General features: G+C 40.5%; 3 protein-coding genes across 3 annotated transcripts in view; all 3 read left to right on the top strand.

Annotated features, from left to right (window-relative positions):
- Positions 1-3,876: 3,876 nt before the first annotated feature.
- LOC141806748 (interferon-inducible GTPase 5-like) lies at positions 3,877-5,272 on the top strand. Its single transcript, XM_074692414.1, has 2 exons — positions 3,877-4,429; positions 4,641-5,272. Exons 1-2 carry the CDS (start codon positions 3,877-3,879, stop codon positions 5,270-5,272), a joined length of 1,185 nt encoding a protein of 394 aa, XP_074548515.1.
- Positions 5,273-6,962: 1,690 nt separating this feature from the next.
- Positions 6,963-8,989, top strand: LOC141806619 (interferon-gamma-inducible GTPase 10-like). The gene is made up of 3 exons (XM_074692229.1): positions 6,963-7,069; positions 7,457-8,011; positions 8,221-8,989. Exons 2-3 carry the CDS (start codon positions 7,558-7,560, stop codon positions 8,841-8,843), a joined length of 1,077 nt encoding a protein of 358 aa, XP_074548330.1. The 5' UTR covers positions 6,963-7,069; positions 7,457-7,557; the 3' UTR covers positions 8,844-8,989.
- Positions 6,988-14,952, top strand: part of LOC141806618 (interferon-inducible GTPase 5-like) — a 73,012-nt gene continuing 65,047 nt past the window's right edge. The window contains exon 1 of the mRNA XM_074692228.1: positions 6,988-7,063. The gene's annotated coding sequence lies outside the window, so the exon portion shown is untranslated. The remainder of the gene's footprint in view (positions 7,064-14,952) is intronic.

Here is a 14,952-nt window from a genome sequence, read left to right on the forward strand (position 1 = left end):
GACATGAAAACTTAGATTTCAGTTCAAGCAGTGTAAGCATATGAGTGACTTTAAAAGGGCCAAATTGTGACATTTAGACAACTGGTTCAGAGCATCTGCAAAACTGCAGCTCTTGTAATCTGCAGGGTTTAGTACCTACTAAAAGTGGTTTAAAAAAAGAAAACTGATTAACAATCAACAACATTGTTGCTAGCCAAGGTTCAAACTCCTCTGCGCTAGAGATAAAACCAAAAGACTGCCTCAGAAAGAGCTGACTGGCACTTGTGACATATTTTAGAGTCAAGGCAGAATCAAACAAAAGAACTGCCATGACGGTAAATACATCAACATTTTTATATTACAGAGTTTTGGTTTGTTTGTCATAACTTAGAGGGCAGTCACAAATGGGAGCTCTTACAGTTTTGGCTTCACTCTAAGAGGCTGTTGTCTGAAATGAGGTGCACCAAGTGAGGAGCCTCAAGCATTTTCCAGAGGGCACTCATGCATTACAGGAAGTAAAGAGCAGCCTGAAGCACCTTCAACTTTTTGAACATGTATATTTATTTTGGTACATAGGTATGAATTTTGGAGATGATGAATCTAGATTGAAGCCCAGGTAGACTTGTGAAGCTTGCAGCATTCTTTACTGCTTTGCTGCTCAGCTGCTGTGAACTGAACTGTTATCTGTTATGTTGTGTTTTCAGGGGGTTTGATAAAGCAAACTGTGAGTGAAACAAGTTGCACACACAGTGAGCAGGAAACAAAGAGACAAAGTTGTTTTGTGCATGAAGAGAGGTTTTGTGTGTTTGTGTTGATCATTGATACAGGAAGGGCTGTGGGATCTTATTTTGCACAACTCGCCTCGGTCTGAAATGTGAGCGTGTGACCAGATTGACACACTGTCAGTAAGAGCTGCTCAAGAGCCACAAACCTCGCACATTTTGAACAGAGCACAGACAGAGGTCATGAAAGAAAGGGTTTTTTTTGTAGCTGTTGTTATTGTTGATATGCAGTCCTGCAGTTTTCTAGTGAGAGTAGATTTCTTACCTATTCTCATTTCAGAAAGTCCGGATGTTGATGGATGATGGATGCTACAGTGTACTGCTCAAACTCAGCTGCACCCTTTGCCCAGCCTCCCTCACTGTTACACCATGATCGACCACATGGTCAACCACAGTGGCTCAGATCTCTATAGAGATTACGGTCCTGGGCATTCCCCATCCTCCTCCTCTATCTCCCACTCCTTTGGCTCTGCCTCTGTTTCCAATGCTGGCATGATTGCACCAAACAGAAAGCTCACCTGTTGTCCTTTACTGCTAAAGCTCTGAGAGCAAATTGTAAAACTGTGTGACAGGTGTTTGACCATGGGATGAGTCAGTGTGCATAGTAGGGCAATGAGCTTGTGTGTAGTGTTTTGAGAATAAAAAGTGTTTTAGAACTGCACTTTGAGTGTAATGCAGGACTTGTGCTTGTATTTTACCAGAATTGGTTTCAGGGGTTTAAGGGGCTGGTGCATGGACCATAAATGTTGTGGTCATTGTGTCTCATGTTCCAGGAAGTGTTTCAATATGACGAGTTTGGTTATTGCTTTGTCATTCTGTCTGGTTAGAACTTGTGTTTTACAGTATCTGAATATCATTGGACATTGCCAGTGACAAAAGCTCCCTATGTCTTTTTTTCACGTGCCATATTGAAGATGAGTGTCCACTCTTCTAATGATGGTTAACAGCATTAGCATCAGCATTAAGTAAACAATCATACTGTGTGAAACACGTTTATATCACAACTTATTCTACCTGTAGCAGACAAAGGGGTCTCCAATTTCGTGGCACAGCGCAGGGGGCGCAAGCCTGGCACACCCTACGCAGTGTTAATTTTGTGCGGAGCACCGCCGTGCGCTGCCAATTTGACAATTTGGTAGACTGTCTGCGCAAAGATGGGTGCGACTGTGCGCCAGGGGGAGTTGATGGCGCACCAGGGGGAGGTGTCAACTGATTCATGTTGGCGCAGTGACAATTTCTTGCGAAAAAGTGCGCTGAAAGCTCACCAGCTCCAACCTGGTCTATTCTCGGGGCAAAGCGGAGCGCACCCTCCGCAGCTGTAATTTAGTGACAGGCGCACATGTGCGCACATGTCAACAAAGCCTCAGAGGCAGGTTTCCAGAGTGTCAGGCACATTTTGATGCAATAAACAATCACAGTAATCGCTATTTAATATAACCTCCTGAACCAGCATATACATTTATATCTATATTAACTGTCCCGTCACATCTGATGTCAGATTAAAGCCGTTTGTCATAATGGAAAGTTAACCTGACGGCAGCTGGAAGTTTGATGCACATCTTACGATTAAACAATAAACAGCCTTAACATCTGATACTGAGTATATCTGGTTCTCTCATTTCATTTAATTCAAAGAAAAGAGAGAGAGAAAAGACAAAGTAAAAAGAGACTAAATAAATTTACCCGTGATTTCCCATATTTCTCTGTTTTAGTCTTTATTTTTAATGTGATCTAAAAAGATGGAGTACATCATTGTAAGGAGGATGAGGTGGAGACACTGGGAGAGTATACAGTATATCACCAAAGGTTCTGCTATTTGGCGATGATAAACCAGGAGTGCAGGTGGATCAAAAGTATTCTGAAAGGATAAGCCAGCTGTGTAACTGCCTCTTCATTTTGTACTCATGTACTCATTTTGTACTGCTGACAAAGGAACAGATTACATCTGTCCCGGGAGCTGGCCCACACGGTGACGCGCTTCGTGTCCTCCAATGCGCCCCGCTGTCCATTTTCCTCCTACAAGGACAGCGGCTCTGACCGTCTCCGCTGCCAAGTCTTTCCAGCACACTCTCTGAATCACTCAGACTAATCAGACGCTGCGCCTCGGCCGCAGGGCATTTAAAGGCGAGGAGAGGCGCTCATTTGATTGGTGAAAACAGCCCTCGGCTGTGTTTAACCCACTCACGGCTTTTCTACTCCCTCTCTGCCATTTGTGTGAAGGGAGGCATGGATGCGCACCTCTGCTCTTCTCTGCGCCTTGACTGCGCCTCTCTTTGCACTGCAGGAAACTTGCAAAGTGCGCCGGTCACGCCCTGTCTGCGCGGCGTAGGCTGGCGCAGGGCAGGTGCGCCTGCGCTTGGTCTACAACCTTAGAAGTCAATCTGATGAGATTATTATTAACTTTTTAATTATTCTTTTATTATTATTTGCATCATGAAAAACGGGAAATACCTTTTTCCTGCATTACCACACTTCTGTTTCTTAGTTTTTTTAATGAAATGTGTTGAAATGTGTGGGTGTCATCATCACTTTAACACTAAGTCAGTAAAAGCTGCTTTCCAGTTCAAAACATTCCCGAACAGAAAAAAACAGAAGTCAAGAGCAGAGATTTTTTTGTTGTTGTTGTTTATTTTATTTTTTATATTTTTGGAGCTGCTTTAAAAACAGAGCAGGGTATAGGAAAAAATAAGAGCTTATGATTTAGTTTCCTGCAGGGCTGTGATGGTGTGAAACTCTAAGTGTCATGTAAATCATCATGTTTCCTGTAAGTCAGCGGCTCTGTGAATTACCACTCTGTGTTTTTTTACTAAGAGGAAGTCTTTTCATTGGTTAGTGTCTGAAGGGCTGAACTCTTTGACTCTGATAAACTCCTCTCCTGTTTCTATGCTTTTGTTATTCTGCTCTTCCTTCAGGGGTGAACTCAGACGGGGATCTGCTGTTGTCTCATCTGGGTCTACTGTTGGTGAGTAAAACCTTCATAATACAGAAGTAGCTTTTTCTGTTTTGTTAACCTGGGAGTTATTTTAATTAATTGCAGCACTTTATTTCTCATAATTGATAGAAAATACTCGACAGTGTGAAACTTCTTTTCTACTCACAGTTTTCAAGAAGAACCATGGAAAATATGTTTTCAAGATCAGTTGACCCAGAAATTAGAGAAGCTCTACTAAACAATGATGAAGCCTCAGCTGCTGCAGTTCTACAGCAGTATTTGCAGGAACAAGAAAATATCCCTCTAAACATTGCTGTAACAGGAGATACTGGCTCTGGTAAATCCACCTTTGTTAACACCATCAGAGGGGTAGGTGATGATGCTGAGGGAGCTGCTCCAACTGGTGTGGTAGAAACCACCAAGGAGGTCACACATTACCCCCATCCAAACTTTCCCAAAGTGATATTTTGGGATGTCCCTGGTATCGGCACCATGAATTTTCCAGCTGAAAAGTACCTGGAGCTGGTTGAATTTGAGAGATTTGACTTCTTCATTATCATATCTGATCGCTTCAGAGAAAATGACGTGAAGCTGGCAAAAGAGATTCAAAAGAAGAAGATGAAGTTCTACTTTGTTCGCTCAAAGATCGACAACAACGTACGAGACAAGAGAAGATCTCAGAGAGAGTTCAGTGAGGAAAGGACTCTCACACAAATCAGGAAAACCTGCATCCAAAGTAGGTGTGATTTATCCTGGAACACACACACACACACACATACACACACAAAGACACACACACACACACACACACACAAAGACACACACACACACACACAAAAGACACACACACACACACACACACACACACACACACACACACACACACACACACACACACACAAAAACGTATTTAGTTTGTTTGATTTTTGTTTCTTTATGTGTCACAGGTCTTCAGGATCAAGGTTTTGAGTCTCCTCAGGTCTTCCTGGTCTCCAGCTTTGACCTCCACCTCTATGATTTCCCTCTCTTAGCTGAGACCCTGGAGAGAGAACTTCCTGATCTCAAGAGAGAAGCGTTTCAGTTAGCCATGCCCAACACCAGCCTGGAGATGATCGACAAGAAGAAAAAAGCTTTCAAGTCCAAAATTAAATACTGGGCCACTCTCTCTGCAGCTGTAGCAGGAGTACCAGTTCCTGGTCTCTCTGTTGCTGTTGATCTAAGTCTTCTGGTTGGTGTTGTCACTCGATTTGTGTTTGGGTTTGGTCTTGACATCTCCTCACTCAAGAAAATTTCCCACTACACAGGTGTTCCTTATGAGGAATTAAAGGCCATCATTAAGTCACCTCTGGCAGCAACAGTAGTAACTCCTGCTCTTGTTTTAAACCTTCTAGCTCAAACAGAAAGCCTTGTTGCATTAATGACAGCAGAGGAAGGGTCTAGATTCATTCCCATACTCATCCCAGTAACAATGACTCTCTCTTTTCTCACGATCTACAAAGCTCTCAACATTTTCCTGGACGTGCTCGCTGATGATGCTCGAAGAGTGTTTGAAAAAACTACTTTAAACTGCAGAGGGTGATACTAAAAATAAAAAGAGAGAGATGACACATTTAACAAGCTGTCCCCTCTAAATCAACAGTTCATATGTTCTTCAAAAACACATCAGTGTTTTAGCTCAGTCTTTTAGAAATCATGCATCATGCCTCTTACATTTTTTTACACACGTCAGTTTTACGGAATAACCTGAAGCTTAAAATCATACATAAAAATGCACTTTTCTTCTTGTCATTGTTATTGTTATATTTTTGTATAGAGAGTTCAGAATAGGAAGATCTTGAAGTTTTTTATTTTCAAATCATTGATATTCTTTCTGCTTAAAATAACCTGCTAATTATTCCTGTAAATATGAATACTGTCTTCCAACTTAAAAAGATTTTAATCATGTTCAAATAAAATCAACGTTATGAGCTGAATTTGGTTCTTTTGTCTTTTTTACGAAACACTTAATTTATGTTCATATAGGGGAGAACGGGGTAATGTGAGACAGTTTTTACATTTGCTCCCTCTTAGTGAGTTGAAATGATGTATCAGTAAAATTTTCACATTTCCCATTAAATTAGGCTGTGGTCTCATGAAGCCATCATATCTACAAAGAACAAGTGGAGTGATCTGAAATAAAATGTCATAAAACTCAGAGTCAGTTAGTGCGTCCCAAATCGCATACTTCCATACTCAAATACTCAAAATTTTGAGTATACTGCGTCGAAATGAAAAACAGTATGCATAGTATGCGAAAATTGAGTTTGCAAAAATACCAGGATGATGTACTCAAATCGTCCCAGATTTTGAGTATGCAGCTGTGGACACTTAACACACTCATTTCCTCCTCTGACAGCAATGTATAAATGTAACTTATTGATGTTGTTTTTTACACGTGTTGTTTCCACCAAGCACCATCAGCTGTTGACGTTGTGTATGTGGTGTAACTTGTTTTTGTTTGTTTTGTTCTGCGAATGATAGGCTATGCCAGTGTTTCCCAATCCTGGTCCTGGGGGACCCCCCTGCCCTGCATGTTTTAGATGTTACCCCACTCCAGCACACCTGATTCAAATGAATGGCTCGTTATCAGGCTCGAGCAGAGCTTGATGTCGAGCTGGTCCCAAATAAATGTAGAAGAACAGTTCGACATCATGTCGTCATTCCCGGTTAGTACGGCGCTGGGCAGTATGCGATTTGAGACAGCACTACACCCTCAATATTTGCACACTAAGCCAGTAAGTATGTAGTATGCTTAGTACTCTCAATTTGAAAATTTTGAGTACACAGTATGGAAGTATGCGATTTGGGACACACCAAGTGTCTCATCTGGAACTGTTTTTCATTTGTTACACAGAAACTCTGTCTTTTTTTTTTTGTTTTGTTTGTTTCAGTAATTTTTTTTTTTTTTTACAAATCTGAAACACTGTCTATACAAGCTGCCGCCATCATTTTACTAATGAAACATCACAGCTAAATTATTAAATGGCTTTGAAAGGTGGAGGTGTCACACAAAACATTCAATATTTAACGTTTTTAAGCCAGCAGGGGGTGAGAGTGTACAACTTGAACTGTTTCTTCTAAATCAGGATGTTTCTTGTAAGTCAGCTGCTCTTCAACAACCAATCAGAGGTCTTTAACTGACAGAAAGACTTCTGGTTGGTTACTGCTCAAAGGGCTGGACTCTCTGATAAAATTATGTTGAACTAAATCTCTCTGTGGGTGTTTTTCTAATAGTGCTTTGGTCTGATCTGTTTCTCCGTCAGGACTCCAGGGTGAGGAGCTTCAAATCTTCAGCACAAGTCCACGAGCTGCTGATCACAGTGAGAAACAGGTACAGGTAGGTCAGAGATGATGAGGATTCATGAGACTTTAAATCAGCTGATTATTCTGATGGCTCAGCTTTTTACAGAGAGGAGGAATTTATGTCAGTCTGCACAGATTTGAGTTTAATGAATCATCGTGTAAAACTTTAATGAAAGAGAAAATTTTATTCTTTCTGGTTGATCCTGGTGTCATGTAGTTGAAGGCTGAGCCTGCAGGTGTCTCTGCTGATATCAATGTTGAACTTGTTTTTCAGGAAGCTTGTATGAGCTGTTGTACCACACACTTTATTTATAATGCAATCATAAATTTTCAGTGCAAGTCGTCAGATTATCACAGAATGATATTTCTGCATGTTTACCAGAAGATAACAGTGACTGTTTGACTTCTCTTTCACTCACAGTGATCAAGAAGCTTCTTGGAGAATCTGTCTGATCGTGAAGGGAGACAAATAAAGAACCTCCTCCCGTTACAGCTGCTTCAAAGAGTCAGGAGTATTTGGACATGGAGGAAAACTGTCCTCTAAATATTGCTGTGACAGGAGAGCACGGCTCTGGTAAATCCACCTTTGTTAACGCCATCAGAGGAGTGGATCACAATGATGAGAGAGCTGCTCCTACTGGATCTGTAGAGACAACTGATGATGTCAGATCATACCCCCATCCAAACTATCCCAAAGTGATATTTTGGGATCTTCCTGGTGTTGGTACCTCCAGTTATCCTGCTGCAGAGTATGTGAAGAAGGTTGGGTTTGAGAGGTTTGACTTCTTCATCATCGTCTCAGCTGATCGCTTCAGAGAAAATGAAGTGAAGCTGGCGAAGGAGATTCAAAAAATGGGGAAGAGGTTCTACTTTGTTCGCTCAAAGATTGACAACAACGTACGGGACAAGGACAGAAAGCAGAGAGAGTTCAGTGAGGAAAGTATTCTCACACAAATCAGGAACAACTGTGTTCAAGGTAGGTGAGAAACCATCAAAAGAACAGCTCTGTGTGGTCAGGGGTTTAGATGAAGTGTTTTATTAGCAGAGTTTGTTTTTGAATATCAATAACTGATATAAAAACATGACTTTTAAGATTATTCAGGACTTTAATCTGGTAGAATCAGATTAAAAGCATGTTGTTTGATCTTTGTGGGTAATATTTATCTCCATCTTTCTGTGACACAGGTCTTCAGGATCAAGGTTTTGAGTCTCCTCAGGTCTTCCTGGTGTCCAGCTTTGACCTCCACCTCTATGACTTCCCTCTGATAGAGGAGACCCTGAAGAAAGACCTTCCTGATCTCAGGAGAGAAGCCTTTCAGTCAGTCATGCCCAACACCAGCCTGGAGATGATCGACAGGAAGAAAGAAGCTTTTCAGTCCACAGTAAAATACTTTGCTGGTCTGTCAGCACCTGTGGTAGCTCTACCACATCATGGTTTCTCTGGTGTTGTTGATTTAGGTTTGCTGGTTGGTGTTGTCACTCGATATGTGTTTGTGTTTGGTCTGAACCTCTCCTCACTAAGGAGAGTGTCCTGGTACACAGCTGTTCCTTATGCAGAGCTGAGGAAAGTCATCTCTCCATCTCTGGCAGTGAAAAGACTAACTCCTGTTCTTGTTCTGAAGGTTTTAGTTCATTGTGCCAGCTCAGCTGTTTTAATGAGAGCAGAGGAAGAGTCCAGATTCATTCCACTGCTTATATCCTCAGCAGCAGTACTCTTCTCTTTTCTCACAACCCACAGAGCTCTCAACATTTTCCTGGACATGCTCGCTGACAGTGCTCAAAGAGTGTTTAAAAAAGCTGTGGTTTAAGCTCCGCAGTGAGACACTGAGAGAGTGTAAGAGGGACAGAAAGTCATCTTCAGGAAAGTTTTTCAAACTGCAGAATAAATAAATAAAAAAAAAAAAAATCTTAAAGATATTTTAATGTTTAGTTGTATTTTTTACAAACAGCCTTAGGTGATCTGTGTTTGTCTTTTATTTGAAACACTAATGTTTTTTGTCCTTTATATGAAACTGTTTTTTAATCCTGGTCAGAGGATTGATCCTCATTAAAGACTTCGATAAAATTCAAATAAAATCATCACAATGAGCTGATTTTGGTTCTTTGTCTTAGTTTGTGATTTATGTTCACGGTGAAGGTTTGAGTCATTTTGAACAGCTTTATTTCAGATTTTAAAGTAAGCAGAGGTTTGTTACCAGCTCTTTTTTGCACCTGTGTTATTGGTGAAGAGTGTTTCCTGCCCTTTGGTGGTCACAGTACAGAGTTCTGTCACACCATAATTCAACAGACATGTTTAAAGCACAAAATCTCAGTTTTTCAAGATCCAAGTTGATCTGTTTATATATATATCTATATCTATATCTATATATATATATATATATATATATATATATATATATATATATAGATATAGATATAGATATATATAGATAGATAGATATACATATATATATATATATATATATATATATATATATATATATATATATATATATATATATATATATATATATATATATATATATATATATATATATACATATATAGATACATAAATATATATATATAGATACATACATAAAGGTGTGGAAGTAAGAAATTACAAATAGGGGAGTTCCCACATTTGTTGACTACAAATGGCACCAGTTCAAAGCTCTGCAAGAATATCACAGACCTCACTAGGTGATGTCAAATACATGGTGGTCCTTTGCTACAACCATACCACTTCTAGGGTAGGTTGTAAAAGTTAGACAGTAAAAGCAAAAAAAGAGATCACTTGCCTCAAAAAGAGGTTTATTGAAATAGAACAATCCAGAACAATGGGCTCTAATTTCATGGGGCAGCACAGGAGGTGCAAGCCTGGCGCACCCTGCGCAGTGTTAATTTTGTGCTGCACACCGCCTTGCGCTGCCAGTATGACAATTTGGTAGACCATCTGCGCAGAGATGGGTGTGACTGCGCGCCAGGGGGAGTTGACGGCGCACCAGGAGGAGGTGTCAGCATATTCATGTTGGCGCAGTGACAATTTCGTGCCAAAAAAGTGCGCTGAAAGCTCGCCAGCTCCAACCTGGTCTATATAAAGGGGAGCACACCCTCCGCAGCTGTAATTTGGTGACAGGGGCACATGTGCGCACATGTCAACAAAGCCTCAGAGGCAGGTTTCCAGAGTGTCAGGCACATTTTGATGCAATAAACAATCACAGTAATCGCTATTTAATGTAACCTCCTGAACCAGCATATACATTTATATCTTTATTAACTGTCCCGTCACATCTGATGTCAGATTAAAGCCGTTTGTCATAATGGAAAGTAAACCTGACGGCAGCTGGAAGTTTGATGCACATCTTACAATTAAACAATAAACTGCCTTAACATCTGATACTGAGTATATATCTGGTTCTCTCATTTCATTTAATTTAAAGAAAAGAGGGAGAGAAAAGACGAAGAAAAAAGAGACAAAATAAATGTGTGTCACTCAGGATTTACCTGTGATTTCCCATATTTCTCTGTTTTTGCCTTTATTCTTAACGTGATCTAAAAGATGGAGTACATCATTGTAAGGAAGATGAGGCGGAGACACTGGGAGAGTATACAGTATATCACCAAAGGCTCTGCTATTTGGTGATGACAAACCAGGAGTGCAGGTGGATCAAAAGTATTCTGAATGGATAGGCCAGCTGTGTAACTGTCTCTTCATTTTGTACTCCTATTAATGACAAAGGAACAGATTACATCTGTCCCGGGAGCTGGCCCACACGGTGATGCGCTACGTGTCCTCCTATGTGCCCCGCTGTCCATTCTCCTGCTGCAGGGACAGCGGCTCTGACCAACTCCTCTACCAGGTCTATTAGCACACTTTCCGCGGTGCTGGGGATCACTCAGACCAATCAGACGCTGCGCCTCGGCCGCAGGGCATTTAAAGGCGAGGAGAGGCGCTCATTTGATTGGTGAAAACAGCACTCGGCTGTGTTAAACCCACTCACGGCTCTTCTCCTCCTTCTATTTGCGCGGAGGGAGGCGTGGACTCACAGATCTGCGCTCCTCTGCGCCTCTCTTGGCACTGCAGGAAACTTGCAAAGTGCGCCGGTCACGCCCTGTCCGCATGGCGAAGGCCGGCGCAGGGCAGGTGTGCCTGCGCTTGCGCCTGGTCTACGAAATTAGAGCCCAATGTCTCTCTCTGTGACTGACCATAACCCACTTCCTGTTTGACTCAAGAGTTCAACCCTTACAGTTTGTATGCTCAAACACTACAATGTAGTTGAAACCACATAGGTCTAACAAAAGCAATGTTTGTGTGTGTGTGTGTGTGTGTGTGTGTGTGTGTGTGTGTGTGTGTGTGTGTGTGTGTGTGTGTGTGTGTATTTTTAATCAAAGTTACAATGGTGACAAATGGTTGTTTGTAACCCTGAGTGGTGGTTATTATTATTCTTTTTTGAGGTGTAAAATCTCCTTGTGTACCTCAGAAAAAAACCTTTCTGTTTCTCCAGTAACCTACACTTGGACATCATTGGGTCCAGTAACCTACACTGGGGTATCACTGGACCCTCAGCTTCTGCAGTGATTTGCAGGAACATGGCAGATCCCTTGTGCCATTGTGACTGATCTGACTGGCGTACTGTACTTTGTGACTTCATCAGATGCTTTTTTAAAAACATCTGCAGGCACACCTGTCAGTCCTTTTTTTTCTACCACTGCCTAGGCGTAATGTAACGTTATCAAAATCAAGAAAATGTTCTTAGTTGTACATTGAGGGATGATTCTGACACTTTTTAAAGATGTATTACGACCACCCCCACCCCTGTCAGCCAGTGTTTTGCTAGCTGTATTAGCATAGTGAACTGAAATTAGCATGGAAAAAATGCATCACATTTAGCCTTAGAAACCACAGTTTATTCTGACACAAGTCAGAATTAGTCAGTCATGGTTTTATCTAGAATAGTATAAAGACCAAACAAAATATAATCTTAGTCAAAAAGTTTACTTTGTACCTCAAAATCATTGGTAACGCTTTATAATACAGCCCAGTAATAGTGCTGCAATAGCACTGCAATAGCGGGGTAATAGCGCTGCAATAGCGGAGTAATATCGCTGCAATAGCGGGGTAATAGCACTGTTATAACACTGCAATAGCTCTGCAATTGACTGAAGTCAAGCCAGCCCACAAGTTTTTTTTGCGATGCGCGCACATATGGCACGTTACGATAATAGCCACAAATACCCCACTTTAAGGTAAAAGAAACCTTCCACACAAACAGAGGGGACCTCAGATAGTAGGTGACCTCACTCTTATGTGGGATTTCAAAATAAAAGCCCTAATATTATATATTTAATATTTAAATTCCACTGTATTTGTCATTATATATTTATATATATATATATATATATATATATATATATATATATATATATATATATATATATATATATATATATATATATATATATATATATATATAAATCATGGTAGTTATTACTGGACCATTCCACTTCAGACTGATAGTAGTTGACCCCAGGATGACAATCAGGAAAATTCAGCTCATTTTGATGTGGAATTTCAAAATAAAAGCCCTTGAAACTTTCAAATTTCACTGTATTTTATCAATAATTACATTAATTAAAAAACCTCTCATCATAATTGGACCATTCCACTTCAGACTGATAAACTTGATCTCAGGATGACATTTAAAAAAAATCTGATGCAGAATTTCAAAAATAAGGCCCTCTAATCTTTCAAATATCACTTTATATTTTCAATATATAGATATGTATTTAATTTTTAAAAAAGAGTGAGATTTGAACGTTTAAAGGGCTTTTAATTTTAAAATTAAACATCAGAATGAGCTGTTTTTTTTATAAATGTCATCCTGAGGTCAAGTACTATCAGTCTGAAGTGGAATGGTCCAGTAATGAGGACATGTTTTTTAATTAATGTAATTATTGATAAAATACAGTGAAATTAGAAAGTTTAGAGAGCTTTCATTTTGAAATTAAACATCAGAATAAGCTGATTTTTTCTGAGTGACATCCTGGATCAAGTACTATCAGTTTGAAGTGGAATGGTCCAGTTATAATGACAGATTTTTTAATAATAATTTATCTACATATTCAGGAAATACAGTGAAATTTGAAAGTTTCAAAGGCTTTTATTTTGAAATTCCACATCAGAATGAGGTGAATTTTCCTGATTGTCATCCTGAGGTCAACAACTATCACTCTGATGTGGAATGGTCCAGTAATAACTTCCAGTTCTTTAATACATAAATCTATATATTGACCAAATATAGTGAAATTTAAATTAAAGAGAACTTTTATTTTGAAATCCCACATGAGATTTAGGTCACCTACTATCTGAGGTCCCCTTGGATTGTGTAGAAAGTTTCTTTTACCTTGAAATGAGGCATTTGTGGCTATAACCCTAACGTGCCAAATATGCGCACACCACAAAACAGCATGTGGGCTGGCTTGACTTCAGTCTATTGCAGTGCTATTACAGCGCTATTGCAGTGCTATTGCAGTGCTATTGCAGCACTATTGCAGCGCTATTGCAGCACTATTGCAGCGCTATTGCAGCACTGTTGCAGCGCTATAGTAGCGCTATTACCCTGCTATTGAAGCACTATTGCAGTGCTATTGCAGCTCAATCACAGAGCTATTGCAGCTCTATTACAGTGCCATTACCCCCATATTGCAGTGCTAATTCAGCGCTATTGCAGTACTATTGCACTACTATTGCGGCTCTCTTGCAGCGCTATTAAAGTGCTATTGCAGCGTTATTGCAACCTATTGCAGCACTAATGCAGCACTAATGCAGCGCTATTGCAGTGCTTTTGCAGCGCTTTTGCAGCGCTATTGCAGCGCTATTACCCCGCTATTGAAAAGCTATTGCAGTGCTATAGCAGTGCTATTGCAGCACTATTGCAGCGCTATTACCCCACTATTGTATTGCTATTGCAGCGTTATTGCAGTGCTATTGCAGTGCTTTTGCAGCACTATAACCCCACCATTGTAGTGCTATTGCAGCGTTATTGCAGCACCATTGCAGCGCTATTACCTCACTATTGCAGTGCTTTTGCAGCACTATTACCCCACTATTGTATTGCTATTGCAGCGTTATTGCAGCGCTATTGCAGTGCTTTTGCAGCACTATAACCCCACCATTGCAGTGCTATTGCAGCTCTATTACCTTGCTATTGCAGTGCTACTGCAGCACTCTTACCCTGCTATTGCAGTGCTATTGCAGCACTCTTACCCTGCTATTGCAGTGCTACTGCATTGCTACTACTTGGCCATATTATAAAGTGTTACCTCATTGTGTTTCCTGTTATAGTTTTCATTATAAGCTTGTGTACACCAGAGAATTATCCTTGACACCATGAGATAAGCCAGCTTTAACAGACACTCTGAGGAAACAGCTGTGATCTCATGAAGCCATCATATCTACAAAGAACATGTGCAGAGCTGTAATGATAAGGCAGGCAAACCAGGCAATTGCCTGGGGCCCCCTGCCGGCCTGGGGCCCCAAGACAACAACTGTTATGAATAAAATGCAACGACAAACTGTGTGCGTGCCCCCTGGCAGCCAAGGTGCACTGACACTGTTATTGGGAGTCGGGATCCCCCCTCAAGGGGGCCCCTCTCAGTAGTAGCTAACAGCACACAGCAGCCAGTTTCATGATCCCTGCAGCCAGTAACTTTACACAATGTGTGTGTAGTTTTTTTTTATATTGTACTATTAAATTAATATGCAACCTGCACTTTTTCATGTTGTTTTGAACAATGTGTCCTATTGCACGTGATGCCTGAAACGTTAACCGTACTGTATGTGTGTGTAATTTTTTTTATTTTTTACCTGCACTCTTTACATGCTGTTTTTGAATAACGTGTCCTTCGCAGTGTTTTATTCCAAATGTAATGATT

This window comes from Halichoeres trimaculatus, unplaced genomic scaffold (assembly GCF_033239565.1).
Source record: "Halichoeres trimaculatus isolate MK-OKI-2021-1 unplaced genomic scaffold, fHalTri1.1 fHalTri1_scaffold_17, whole genome shotgun sequence".
Taxonomy (NCBI): domain Eukaryota; kingdom Metazoa; phylum Chordata; class Actinopteri; order Labriformes; family Labridae; genus Halichoeres; species Halichoeres trimaculatus.

Excerpts from the sequence above, each read along its gene's own strand:
- LOC141806748 (XM_074692414.1), top strand. The coding sequence starts at position 3,877 with ATGGAAAATATGTTTTCAAGATCAGTTGACCCAGAAATTAGAGAAGCT. Across the intron at positions 4,430-4,640 it reads CAGGAAAACCTGCATCCAAA|GTCTTCAGGATCAAGGTTTT; the intron begins GTAGGTGTGATT and ends TATGTGTCACAG.
- LOC141806619 (XM_074692229.1), top strand. The coding sequence starts at position 7,558 with ATGGAGGAAAACTGTCCTCTAAATATTGCTGTGACAGGAGAGCACGGC. Across the intron at positions 8,012-8,220 it reads CAGGAACAACTGTGTTCAAG|GTCTTCAGGATCAAGGTTTT; the intron begins GTAGGTGAGAAA and ends TCTGTGACACAG.